Genomic DNA, 13,770 nt, shown 5'->3' with positions numbered 1-13,770 from the left:
TGAACAACAGGATGACAGTGCTACAGTGCACATAACACGCTTTGCTTATCAGCGCTGACTCACTTCCCAAGAGGGACTTGCTCTATAAACTCTGTAGCTGATTGAACCCTGGTCGGCCACATGCAAGACAAGTGCCCTACCCACTGTACTATCACGCCAGCCCTACTCCATGTCTCGTTTTCCCTTTCTTTTTGTTGAACCAGTGATGTGCAGGGGTGACGCCAGTCTCTACGCTCAGGAATCACTCCTGGAGGTGCTCCATATGAAAAGTTGAGGCTCAAACATGGGTCGGTCACATGTTAGGCAAGCAGCCCATCCATTATTCTATTGCTACAGCCCCACTCAGTGTCTTCTTCTTCTTTATTTTTGTTGTTGTTTTGTTTTTGCTTTTTGGGTCACACCCAGCAATGCACAGGGGTTACTCCTGGCTCATACACTCAGGAATAACTTCTGGAGGTGCTCGGGGGACCATATAGGATGCTGGGAATCGAACCCAGGTGGGTCGTGTGCAAGGCAAACAAACGCCCTACCTGCTGTGCTATTGCTCCAGCCCCTCCGTGTCTTCTTATGAGAGATAAATGGATATTTTCCAGAGCTTCTTCAAGGCCAAGTTGGACTTTTGACTTTTGCTGAAGGGGCTACATTAACCTATCTGAGAAACACATTTCCTGAAGAAGTTGGGGAATTTGGCACAGGTCAAGCACTGGTCAGCCCGAGTGAGGTCCTGCACTCAATCTGCAGTAGAACATGCACACACATACACATATATGTGCTCGTGAGCGCGCGCACACACACACACACACACACACACACACACACACGAAGCAAGAGGAGATGTTAAGAACGGGAAGGAAGTGGAATACTGTTGTTTCTTTCATTTCTGAATACATTCCAGTTCTAAAACTACAGCTCAATTCAGAAGCCGAGATCATAAATAGGATAAACTTGTGGGGAGTTCTGCCAGCGTGCTGGGGTGCTGTTTCGGTGGGGGAGTCCTGGGGCCAGGACTTCAGCCCTTTGAACATTTTCTCTGGCTGCCTGCTAATGTCTTAACCTTTGGCTTATTTTATCTCTTTGGGTTAAATTATTATATAATATTGTTACTATAGTATTTTATTTCTTATTGTTATTTTGGGTTTTGGGCTATACCTGCAATACTCAGATGTTACTCCTGGGTCTTCACTCAGGAAATACCCCTAGTTGAGCTCTGGGAACATATAAAATGCCAGGGATTAAGCCTGGGTTGGCCAGCAGGCTAGGCAAGAATATCTCGCTGTACTATTGCTCTGGTCCTGTGATAGTATTTAAGATCAGTATAAAGGTATTAAGTGTGTTTAGCAGGATTTTAAGTTTATAGAGCATTTTCTCACTGTAATGCACAAAAATATACTGTGTGGACATGAATGAATCCCTATGAACTAAAAATAAAAATCCATGTATAATTTTCCAAAATATAGATACTCAGTGGGTGTTAGATTTATTGCTATATATACTGTCTCTCTCCTTTGGAGCGGGGGCACGCTCAGTGGTGCTCAGGGCTCTGAGCTCAGGGATCACTTTTGACAGCACTTGGGGCACCACTGCGGTGCCAGGAATCGACTTGGGTTGGCTGCGAGCAAGGCAAGTGCCCTACCTGCTGTTCTCTCTCTCCGACTGCAAGTTCCACCTTCTTTTTTGTTTATTTGTTCGTTTGGTTGGTTCGTTGATTGGGTTTGGGACCTCACACAGAATGCTTAGGGCTTACTCTTAGCTCTGCACTCAGGGTTCACTTCTGGGGTGCTGAGATCGAATGGGGATAGGTCACAGGTGAGGCCGCATCTTAGCGCTGGGTTCTCTGGCCCCGTTGGAGTTGTATGTAACGTCTTAGATGTTCACGTCCAGGCCTAGAATGTGGCTTAGAGGTTGAGCGCAGGCCTCACATGTGTGAGGGTATGGATGCAGTCTCTACCACAAACACGAAAAGATAAATAAACAGAAGCCCAATGCTGAGGGCCTTGCCTTCCTTTCCCCGCAAGTTTCCATTCCCTGGGCTCAATCGAGGCCACATATAAAAATATTTACTTAGACGAAACTGTCGCTAATCATACTTTTAGTAGCATTCACTTCATGCAGTGGTTTCGGGGTTTGCTTTAGGGCCGCAGCTGGGGGGTGCTAAGTATTCACCCAGGCTGGACTTGGGGACTGTGCAGGAAATCGGATCTGAATCCAGACCCATCTCATGCAAAGCCTGAGTTCAGCCTCTTGACTGACGCTCATGCCATGATTTAATTTTTCTTCTAATTTAGTGCCTGGCTGTGTTCATGCTGGCATCCTGCCTTCAGACTCACTCCTGGTGGTGCTCAGTACCTGAATCAAACTGGGACCTGTCCCACACACGACAAGCATTTTAACCCGCGTACTATCTCTTGTGTCCTTAGATCTTTTTATTTGTTTGTTTGTTTGTTTTGGGGACCACACCCGGAAGTTCCAGTGCTTATTCCCGGCGCTGAGGTCAGGGGTCATTCCTGCTGGGCCTCAAGGGACCAACTGTGGTTGAACCCGAATGGGCCTCACGCAAGGCAAGGCTGTGCTACTGGGGGGCCCCGTTTAAAGACCCTGTAGGTGAGATGGATCCAAGGAGGAAATTGGAGGCAGGGAGACAGAGGGAAGCTGGCAACTCTGGGGCAGAGACACACATCAGTCTTTGGATATCAGTTCAATATTGCAGCTGCTAATCCTTGCCACAGTCCTGCCTGCACGATGCCCGGGACACTGACCGCTCAACAGCCTTGACGAAGCCCCGGAGAGCAGCTGACGAGCAGGCTCTTCTGAACCTGATCTGAACCGTGTATCCTCAAGTAATTGCCTTTGATCTCCAAGGTGGTTCATCTAAACCAAGTTCTCATCAAAGTGGGAGCCATTAGGATCTTCCCGTAGCGGAAAATCATTCTTTCATCGAAACTCAAGCTTTTCTTCTTGACTTTGGGGGGTGGACCTACAGTTGGCTGTGCTCAGAGCTCACTCCTGGCTCTGGTGCTCAGGGAATAATCTGTGGTCCTGGGGATGGAGCCTGGGTCTGCAACGTGCAAGGCAAGCATTCAGCCTCCAGGTAATCACTCTGGCCGCTCCAGCTTCCTTTCAAAGAAACCAGGCTCACTGGATTACTGGCCTACAGCCCTCCCCTTATTCTTTCCACAGGCCACCTTTGACTTTATTGCCAAGAGTTCTAGTGTCACTGGGGATCATCAGGGAAATGCTGGAAATGTCCTAATATGTGTCAGAAAAGTCCTTCTTGAAACTCGTATGGACACAATGGAATACTATGCACCTGTTAGAAAAGATGAAGTCGTGAAATTTGCATATAGGTGGATCAACACGGAAAGTATCATGTTAAGTAAAATGAGTCAGAAAGAGAGGGACAGACATAGAAAGATTGCACTCATTTGTGGAATATAAAGTAACAGAATGGGAGACTAACACCCAAGAGTAGTAGAGGTAAGGACCAGGAGGATTACTTCACAGCTTAGAAGCCAGCCTCACATGCTCGGGAGAAAAGGCAGCTCAGACAGAGAAGGAAACACCAAGTAAAGGATGTTTGGAGGGTCCGCTCAGGATGGGAGATGCGTGCTGAAAGTAGTCTATAGATAGAACATGATGGCCACTTAATACCTCTATTGCAAACCACAACACCCAAAAGGAGAGAGAGAGAGAGAGCAAAAGGGAATGCCCTGCCACAGAGGCAGGGTGGGGTGGAGGGGATGGAGTGGGGGTGGTGGGAGGGATGCTGGGACCATTGGTGGTGGAAAATAGGAACTGGTGGAATGATGGGTACTCGATCATTATATGACTGAAAAGCAAGCACAAAAGTTTGTAAGTCTGTAACTGTACTTCACGGTGATTCACTAATAAAAAGTTTAAAAATAAAATAAAATAAAACTCATATGGGGGGATAGATTTGGGATGTTCATTTGAATGAACAATCCACTTGAATGGATGATAGATTTGAGATGTGCATTTCCACTTCCTACATAATACAGATATCTAGTGCATCAAGGAAATATCCGGTTTAAGGAAATGAAAAACTTTTGAGATAAACAGTAGAGGGTTTGAGATCCATAGTTCAAAAGCCTCCAGTTAATAAATGTTTCTGGAACACCTAGTTTACCCCGTCCTGTTGAGAAGTTTTAAAAGTCTGAGACAAAGTCTCCAGCCTAGCTGGGTTATCATATCTAAACCCTGAGAACAATGCAAGATGGGCTATTTATTTATTTATTAAATTTTTTTTTGGTCTTTTTGGTCACACCTGGCAATGTTCAGGGGTTACTCCTGGCTCTGCACTTAGGAATTACTCCTGGTAGTGCTCGGGGGACCATATGGGATGCTGGGGATTGAACTCCGGGTCAGCTGCATGCAAGGCAGATCCCCTACCCTCTGTACTATTGCTCTGGCCCAAGATGGGCTATTTATTGATTTATTCATTTTCATTTTTAATTTTTTGCTCTTGGGTCACACCTGGCAATGTTCAGGGGTTACTCCTGGCTCTGCACTCAGGAATTACTCCTGGTGGTGCTCGGGGGACCATACAGGAAGCTGGGAATGAAACCCGGGGTAGGCCATGGGCAAGGCAAATGCCCTCCTGCCATCCAGTCACTCCACCCCCTGGGCGCTTTATTTATGTATTAACAATTATCATTACTTTTCTGCAGCGCACTAGGTGGTGTTCAGGACTTACTCCTGGCTCTGTGCTCAGGATTCACTCCTCTGGGTGCGCAGGGCCCGGGTGGGCTGTGTGCAAGATAAGCCGCCCTTTTCGATGAACCATGCATCCCTCAGCCCCAAGAAGGGTTATTTATTAAAGTCTAGATGAGCCAGGAAACAAAGTACTGTGGAAACATCTCAGATAATACATTCTTAGGGGCTTCCAACAGTCCGATTTGATTTTGTTCTACAAAATCTGAAACACCTGTAAAATCTGCATGAGGGAGGGATACATAGGGTTGGGCCAGAAAACAGGTAATCCAGCATCAGATAATAATCAGATAGGGGCTGGAGTGATAGCACAGCGGGTAGGGTGTTTGCCCTGCATGCCTTTGACCCCGGGGTTCGATTCCCAGCATCCCATATGGTCCCCTGAGCACCGCCAGGGGTAATTCCTGAGTGCAGAGGCAGGAGTAACCCCTGTGCATCGCCAGGTATGACCCAAAAAAGAAAAAATATCATACAAACAGTTAATCCAGCATGGGATAATAATCAGATGATCAGGTCACCCAGCATCGGATCACCTTAGCGCAGAGGAAAAAGCAAATAGGAATCATCCTGGCGAGAGGCTCGTTTTAGAGTGGGGAGGGGTCTCGGCCAGAGGCTGCTCAATCATTATTTTGTTTGGGGGTCGGGAGGGGCGGGAGAGGGCACTCAGCTTTGTTACTAGTCCTTCCTTCGGGGGGGACCGCGCGTTGCTAGGAATCCAACTCGGGTCTCCACAAATCATAGGCACTAACTAGCCTTTTGCGCCAGCTCCCTAGCCGAGAGCAATTTAAGATGTGGGGTTCCCTTTCTCCGCCCCTTTCTGTCTTTCCCACCCCAATGGGTTTAGACCTTCCCATGCGCTGGCATCACCGTGGTTGCTAAGTTCTCCCTGGAGGTGGAGCCCAAGGCTCAGGTCCTCCCGGCCCGTGCAATTCCCGTTTGGGTGTCCGAAAATGCTCCGGGGTTCAAGGAGGTTCCCCCGCGATCGACGGGCGCTCTCGGGGCTGCAGTGTCTGGGGTGGCCCCCGGCGCCTATGGGGCGCCCACTGAGCGCACAAAAAGGGGAAAAACCAACAACAACAACAAACAAAACCCAAGTCTTCTCACCATCTGCGTAGTGTTTACAGGTTTCGTCTGGCTCCTGCTCTCCCGATAGGGAAAACTAATAACGCTGATGCAACGACCCGGCGGCTGCGCGCGCTCCGCGGGAAAAAGCGCGCCGGGGCGCGGGGAGGACCGCGGGGCTGGGGGACTCCCCGCCGCCCGCCGCCCGCTGCCCCCCGGGACCTGGGCACCCGACGCGGGCAGCCCCCGCGCGGCCAGCAGGTGGCTCCCCGGCTCCTCGCGCGGTTCCCAGGGAAGCGGGAGGAGGAGCGTCGGGGTGGCCCGGCCGGGCGGGCGGTTCTCGGGGTGAGGGCTGAGCCCGAGGAGGAGGAGGAGGAGGAGCGAGAGGAGGAGCAGGCGGAGCGGGCGGAGCTGGAGGAGGAGCCCGGAGGAGGAGGAGGAGGAGGAGATGAGAGGAGGCGGAGGAGGGGAGGAGGAGGAGGAGCGGGAGGAGGAGAAGCAGGAGAAGCAGGAGGGGACGGAGGAGGAGCAGGAGGAGAAGGAGGAGCAAGACAGCATGGGGGAGGGGGGAGGAACGGGAGGAGGAGTGGGAGGAGGAGCGGGCGCTGAAGGTGGGAGGGGTGGGGGAGGAGGAGGAGAAGGACGTGCTAGAGGCGGAGCGGCACGATAAGGAGCTGGAGGAGGAGAAGCAGGGGAGGAGGCGGAGCGGGGAGGAGGAGGACCTGAGAGGAGGCGGCTCAGGGAGGAGGAGGAGAAGGAGCAGGGAGGAGGCGGAACGTGGTGGGGGGAGAGCAGGGGAGCGCGGAGGAGGAGCAAGGGAGAGGAGGAGGAGCAGGGGAGGAGCAGGAGCGGGGAGGAGGAGCAGGAGCAAGGGAGAGGAGGAGCAGGGGGAGGAGGAGGAGCAAGGAGGAGGAGCGGGGAGGAGCAGGAGCGGGAGGAGGAGCCGCGGGGAGGAGCAGGAGCGGGAGGAGGAGCCGCGGGGAGGAGCAGGAGCGGGGAGGAGGAGCAGGAGCGGGAGGAGGAGCCGCGGGGAGGAGGCGGGCGCGGCTGGAGCCCGGCCGCCCGCCCCGCGCGCCGTACCCGCCCTCGCCCCACGCCTTCCGCCCGCACCTTGGGCCCGAGGTGCGCCGCGGGGAACGGGCGGGAGCCGCCGCCGGAGCCGGAGCCGGAGCCGCCGCCGCCCGCATCCCGCCGGGGCCGCGACCCGCCGCCGCATCCCGCATCCCGCATCCCGCATCCCGCATCCCGGGGCGCCGCGTCATGTAGCGGCCGCGCCTGCCCCCCGCGGCTCGGCAACTCTTCCCCTGCGGGGTGCCGGGGCGCGGCGCCCGAGGAGCCCGCGGGGTGCGCGGGGGGACCCCGACGGGGCCACCATGGCCGAGGAGAGCTCGGCCGTGCCCCGGGAGCTGACCGGTAAGAGCCGCCGCCGGCCCGGCTCGCCGCGGGGCGCGGGAAGTTTGCGCCCCGCCGCCGGGGGTCGCCGCCTCCCGCGGGGACGGGCGAGGGTCCGGGGAGGGCGCGCGGGCAGGGGGTGGGGGGACCCCGATCGCGCGAGTCCGGGGCGCGAGGGCAGCCCGGGCTGCAAACTCGGGCAAGTCCGGGAAAGACCAGCCCCGGCGCGCCGAGGGGCCTCGCGGCTCCTGCTCCCGAGCCCCCCCCAGAAAATCTTCCCGGCTGGGAGAGCCCCCCTCCGACTTGAGACTTGGGGGGTGGGGGGGAGGGTGGGCGGCGGGGAAGGAAGGGGCGCTCGTCTGGTGGCACGTCTGAGCCCCGCAAGGCGTGGCTTCCTTGCGAGCCGGCGGCGAAGGGGTTACAGGACTGACGCAAAGTCGGGCCAGGAAATTGAGGGTTAATGATAAAAGCCTTATTTTAATAATAATTAACCTGCTGGTTCCACCCCACCTCGGATCGCTGGGTGATTTCTTCGTGTGCGGTACCCTGGGCTGGGGGACCCATTGTCTGAATCCCCTGAGGGTTTGGGTGGGGGGTGATGGGTGATGTTTATGTCCTGGGGTAGAAGGGCATGAACGGCAGAGTTCGAACGAGGTGGGGGCAGCGTGTGCTGCGGACCCGAAGGGAAGCGTGTGTGGGGGGTGGTACTAGGTGCACGTGAGCCTGTGGGGGCCCCAGTGACCTATATTTCCGCGGACCGGCCCCGGCGTCCTGGCGCCCGCCTAGGTGATGGTCAGTGGTCCTGGTAGGAAGAGGTTCTGCCACCAGGCGCCCGCACGTGGGCCATCTCCCCGGTGGCTTTTTTAGATGCAGTCGTAGGGGGGTGGTCGTTCGTGTCTGCTCCCCGGCCGGTGGGTCCATGGAGCAGGTCAAACTTGATGTCTCACGAAGCTGCTTAGGAAGTTTCTAGTTTTGTTAAAGTAAAAAAAAATTTAAAAAAGCCAGAAAAGCCAAAAACCCTGCCGGCCTTACTCTCTACCCGGATTTAGGACGTGAAGTTACTGGGGTCTCTTCTGAGTTCCCCACTTCTTGGCCTCTGCTCCATCAGCTGCTTTTTTTTTTTTTTTAAGATTTTTTTTCCCCCTACAGGAATAGGGAATAGTGATTCTCCCAGTTCTGGGAGCTGCTGAGTGGTCCAGCACCCAGAAGGAATCAGCAGCCCCCACCCCTCCCCCCTCCCCCCACCCACCCTCAAGTCCTGAGAAGGAGTTTTGGGGAAAGCCTGCCTCAGTCTGGCTGCGGGGAAACAAGGACTGACAGAGGGGAGGCAGATTCTTGAAGGAGTTGTCCTTGAGCCTGGCAACACGAAGTTGAGTAACGAATTACTTCGACCTGGGAGAAGGAGTGGTGAAGGATGGGGCAGAGATAGGACGGCTGGACACTAGGGGCGGCTGTGGGAATAAGTGCCCGCGCTGGGTTTGAAAAGTTGCATTTAACCCTTATCTACAAGTGGAATGTTGCTGTAGCGTCTTGTCCAACTCACGCGTCTTCCAACTGACTGTCCCACGTGACGGGGGGTATGTGATGGGTCCAGGACCCTCCCCAACCCCCTTTGGGTGGTCTGATGAGTCTGGGCCGGGGGCAGTTCCTCTGCCAACTTCCCGCTCCAGTTCAAGTGCTCCGCCTGTCTCTCGGACCTGTTCAAAATGGCAGCCACATGAAAAGCCGCGATACAGTCCCCAGCAGCTAAAAATGTCTTTGTGGTTCTGAAAATAACACACAGGCTTTTATTACAAAAATGTAAACGGGCAGAGGAAGGAGAAGCTGCTGCAGTTACCGTGAGCAGAGCAGAGGCCCCTGTCTCTCCTGTTGGGACAGCTCAAGCATCTGCAGATGCTCTTTCTCCTCTCCTAGGGGACTAGCCCCGGCCTGGTTACGGGGAACTGCCAGAGACTCCTAGATCGGCGAGCTCACACCCCTGGGCATGCCTGCCGCCCCCCCTCCCCCCCACCTCACTGCACCTGCACCTCCTTGCTGCTCCCTGAAGGAACTGTGCTTTCTTGTGTGGACAATGCCCTGTCCTCCCCTTTGCATTCTTATCTGATTTGCTAGCTCCAAACTTGGTTGTGCAGTTCACGTTAGAACGCCCTGACCACCCGTCAGGGACCTTATCTTTCTTTGTCCAGCTACAGACCTGCAGCATTGAGTGTGTACGGAACAGAAAAAGAACACATACTGCCAGTTGAAGTGAAAGTGGTGCCATTCCCCCCCTCTGCTGTGCCTCAGTAGATTGCTTTGCACTCTTAGGGAAAACAGTGGTCGACGTCCTCCTTCAGAGATTCAGCTCTTCCTCCTTATCCCTAAGGGTGTCCTGCTACCTCTGATGTCCCTACCTCTGATGTCCAAGTGATGGGTGCGGGTTCCTTTAATGGTGTTCATCCGCTCCCTCCACTCGATTGTAAAATCTTTTTTTTTTTAGAAAAATATTTTTTTGTTGTTGTTTTTGGGTCATATCTGGTGATGCAGAGGGGTTACTCCTGGATCATGCACTCAGGAATTATTCCTTGCCGTGCTCAGGGATGTTGGGATAGGGGATACTGGGAATTGAACCTTGGTCGGCCCCGTGCAAGGCAAAGGCTCTACCCACTGTGCTATTACTCCAGCCTCCCCCCCCTTTTTTTTTTCTTTTTGGTTCACACCCACGAGATACTAAGGGGTTATTCCTGACTCTGCACTCATGAATCACTCCTGTTGGTGCTTGGGGGACCATATGGGATGCGGGGAATTGAACTCAGGTCGGCCACGTGCAAGGCAAATGCCCTTCCTGTTGTACTATCGCTCCGGCCCCTCCAGCCCTTATTTTAGAAAAAAATTTGCACCACACTAGGCGGTGCTCGGGGATTACTCCTGCCTCTGCACTGAGGCATCAGTCCTGTCAGGCTCAGGGGATCAGGGGGGATGCCCAGCGTTGAACCCAGGTCCTTCCTGGGTCTCCAGCCCGTCGGTAAACTCTCTCTAGGCAGACTCTTTCTCAGCTCCCAGTGGAGACCGTGGACATCAGGAGAAATGTGGCGCTTCCTGTGTCTGTGTAGTGTTGACTGTTACCATCAGCCAACAGGATTCTGAGACAGAGCTACAGACTTTCAGGTGTCCCTGGCCACTGCTTTTGACCATCCTGCAGTGTGGTGCTGTGATGCTTCGGGAGACAGGAGACCCTCCCCTGGCTGAATTGTTCAGTCAGTTCTGACGCTCGGCCCTGCTTCCCAGTCCTCACGGCGAGGCATTTGAGAAGATCGTATTTGTATGCCGCTGAGTGCTTGGGGCCAGAGGGGACGGCCGGGGCCCAGGGAGGTGATGGATTCCTATTGTGCTTACGATTGATCTGTGTTTATTTACCTATTTTTGGTTTTCAGATCCCTGCCTGGCAGTGCTCAGGGGCTATTCCCAGCTCTGTGCTTGAGGGTCACTCCTGGCAGTGCTTAGGGGTCCCCAAAAATGCCTGGGTCTCCAGGATGCGAAGCACGCAGTCAGCCCCTGGTGCCATCTCTCCGAGCTCAGTCAGTACATGAGATAGTGGTCTGAATCCTGCCCCACACTACTTGCTCGCTTCTTGTTTTCCCAGCTAAGAGCATGTCATGCCTTGTATGGACTGATCTGTTATGTGCTTTTATATCTGTCTCAGCATCTGAGTCCACAGAACAAGCCACAAAGTAGGTGTTCATTAAATACTTGGTAATTGATGACTTGCCTGGCTTGTCATAACAAGACATACACATAGACACTCATTCACCCCCAACACAAATACTCCCCAAATATTCCTCCAATTGCTCTGGTCCTCCATGCTTTTTTTTCCCCCCCTTTTTAATAAAAGAATGTAACAAGCCTGTTTTCCTTCTTTCAGAAAGCATAAAGGATGTTATTGGCAGGAAGATCAAAATTTCAGTGAAGAAGAAAGTCAAGTTGGAAGTGAAGGGAGACAAAGTGGAAAACAAAGTCCTGGTAAGGGTGACCGTTTAATAAAATGTTTGCCAAATGTTCTTCCTTTCCTCTCCATGCTTGGAATTTCTCGATTTTCATTCGCCATTAGTTGTGGATTCCTTATTTTGTTTCAAAGCTCAGAAGATCATGTTGTCCTGAATCCATTGGGATATTTTATTCGTTGACAGTTACCAGTAGGATAATTTTACAGTCACAGTTATCATTCCTTAGAACCTATTTTCATGTTTCTCAGAGTGCGACGTGAAGTGGGGCTTATTTCTCACGGGCTTTTGTCTTATTGGTGGGCTGTACTTGGTGGCGTGCAGTGACTGTTCTCTGCTCGGTGGTCTGGGTGACCCTCAGTGATGCTCAAGGGACCGCGTGGTGCCCAGGGTTGAACGGGGCTTCCCGAATGCAAGGCGCTCGTGTGAGCTCTCCAGCCCCACAGAGCGACTTTCTTACCTTTGTTGTGGCTGAGCCTGTGACTTGTTGATTGTCGCAGTGACGGGGACGGAGCTCGGGGCCTCCGACTGGCAAGGTGTCTGCTCTAGTGCCACGTGTCCAGCCCTGTTTTGTTTCTTTGATTCAAACTGACAGACGTCAACCAAAACAGTCATTTCATGTCAGTTTCATTAGTGAAGCCGAGTTTGGCGAATGGTTCCTCCAAGTTGATCCTCGCAGGTCCTGGTCTGCGACAGTGAGGACCCCCTTGGTTGTCTGACATTGGGGTCTTGGTGTTTGGGGTGGAGAAATGAACTTGGGGGTGCTGTCTAGTTGGAGGCGTTGCCAGGGGCCGAGGGATGGGGCCTGTTTGGTACAGCATCGTCCTTGAGTTGTACTTTCGGAGATCGAGAAAATTCTACATGGGAGTAACCTTCTATGGTGCTTCGGAGGTTTCGAGGTTGAGATCGCGGCAAACCTAAACTGAAGCTGACTTGAAAACATCTTGTTTGTGTTTTTGTTGGAAAGGATATTCTGTTTAACTTCTCATCATGGAAAATTTCAAACATATGCAGAAGGGGAACATATTGATCTTGGTGTGCTCTGGCTTCGGTGGTTTTTAGGGTTCTGTCAATATTGCTTTATCGCCCCACAGTTTGATCCTTTCTCTGGAGTGTCTTATTTATTTGTACTAAGGTCTAATTAACATACAACATACTATATGTTTCAGGTTTATGACCGAATGATTTGACATTTAATATGTTGTGCACATGATCATCATGCTAAGTCTAGTCAACCTCCATCAACCTGTAGAGTTAATTTTTTTACTTATGATACATTCCTACAGTATTTTATTTTTTATTTGTGGTCTGGGTCTGGTGGTGCTCGGGGCTATACCAGCTCTTTGCTCAGGGGTTGGTCCTGGTGATGCTCAGGGGACCAGGTGGGGGATCAGACCCAGGCCTCCTACATGTCAAGTGTGTCCTCAGCTCATTGAGTATCTCTCTGCTCCCCCATCACCCCCAGAGTATTTTAAAACCAATCCCAATCCCAAGCATGGGTTCATAAGCCATTGAAGAGAACATTTATAATCATTTTTTTTTTTCTTTTTGGGTCACACCTGGCAATGCTCAGGGGTTACTCCTGGTTCTGTACTTAGGAATTACTCCTGGCGGTGCTCAGGGGACCATATGGGATACTGGGATTTGAACCTGGGTCAGCCATGTGCAAGGCAAACACCCTACCCACTGTGCTATCACTCCAGCCCCTATAATTGTCTTTTTAAATTTTTTAAATTTTTTTGGTTTTTTGGGTCACACCCATCGATGCTCAGGGGGTTAAACTCCTGACTCTGCACTCAGGAATTACCCTTGGCGGTGCTCAGGGGACCCTATGGGATGCTGGGAATCGAACCCGGGTTGGCCGCATACAAGGCAAACACCCTACCTGCCGTGCTATTGCTTCAGCCCCTATAATTGTCTTTTTTCGTAGTTGTGGTTGAAGCTGCTACAGATGTTGAAGTGTCTTTCTGAGCGCATCTATATTGGGAAGTTTAGTTTTTGGAGGGTGGGGTCACACCTGGTGACGCTCAGGGGTTGCACTCAGGAATTCCCCCTGGTGGTGCTCAGGGGACCGTCTGGGATGCCGAGGCGTGCAAGGTAAACACCCTCCCCACTGTACGATCCCTCCGCCCCGTGTCTCGGGAATCTTTCACGGCATCTGACTGCCTTCCTCCGGAGCAGGAGGGCCGTGCTATGGACGGTGACTTTGGTTTCCCCGGGATCCGCGGGCGCGGCAGAAGGCAGGGAAACCGAAGAGAGCCAACTTCAGTGAGGGGCAGCGGACTCGTGGAGACCCCGAGGTTTCCAAAAGGACCGTGCTGGACCCCAGTCTCTGTTGCTTAAGGAAAGGCGGTCTCCCGAAGTAGCATTTTACTTAAGGTTGTTCAGCCGCAGGGCCGTGGTGCTTTCTGAGTATTCTTGTTTGGAGATTCGGGGTGAAAAGAGGAAACCTGCGCATCTGGTGACTTTCCTTGATGGCAGCCCCAGGGAGCGGACCCCCTTTCTGCACTTTCAGTCTCTTGCAGCGTGGGCGGCGCCCGGCGCCCAGCGCCCAGCGTCGGGTGTGTGGCATTGTTCTAGAGGGACACTGTTCTCACTCACAGGCCTC

At 52.9% G+C, this 13,770-nt stretch overlaps 1 protein-coding gene across 9 annotated transcripts in view; it reads left to right on the top strand.

Moving 5' to 3' along the window:
• The first annotated feature begins 6,709 nt into the window (after window positions 1–6,709).
• CARMIL1 (capping protein regulator and myosin 1 linker 1) overlaps window positions 6,710–13,770 on the top strand; it is a 349,297-nt gene continuing 342,236 nt past the window's right edge. For 3 of the 9 annotated variants that reach the window (XM_055126009.1, XM_055126008.1, XM_055126007.1), the window contains exons 1-2: window positions 6,710–7,203; window positions 11,084–11,181. In XM_055126009.1, the coding sequence (XP_054981984.1) occupies window positions 7,164–7,203; window positions 11,084–11,181 (138 nt within the window). In that variant the 5' untranslated portion in view covers window positions 6,710–7,163. The remainder of the gene's footprint in view (window positions 7,204–11,083; window positions 11,182–13,770) is intronic. The other 6 variants (XM_055126005.1, XM_055126002.1, XM_055126001.1 and 3 more) reach the window with 2 other exon arrangements.

This window comes from Sorex araneus, chromosome 2, assembly GCF_027595985.1.
Source record: "Sorex araneus isolate mSorAra2 chromosome 2, mSorAra2.pri, whole genome shotgun sequence".
NCBI lineage: Eukaryota > Metazoa > Chordata > Mammalia > Eulipotyphla > Soricidae > Sorex > Sorex araneus.
This window is presented reverse-complemented; position numbering and strand designations above follow the sequence as displayed.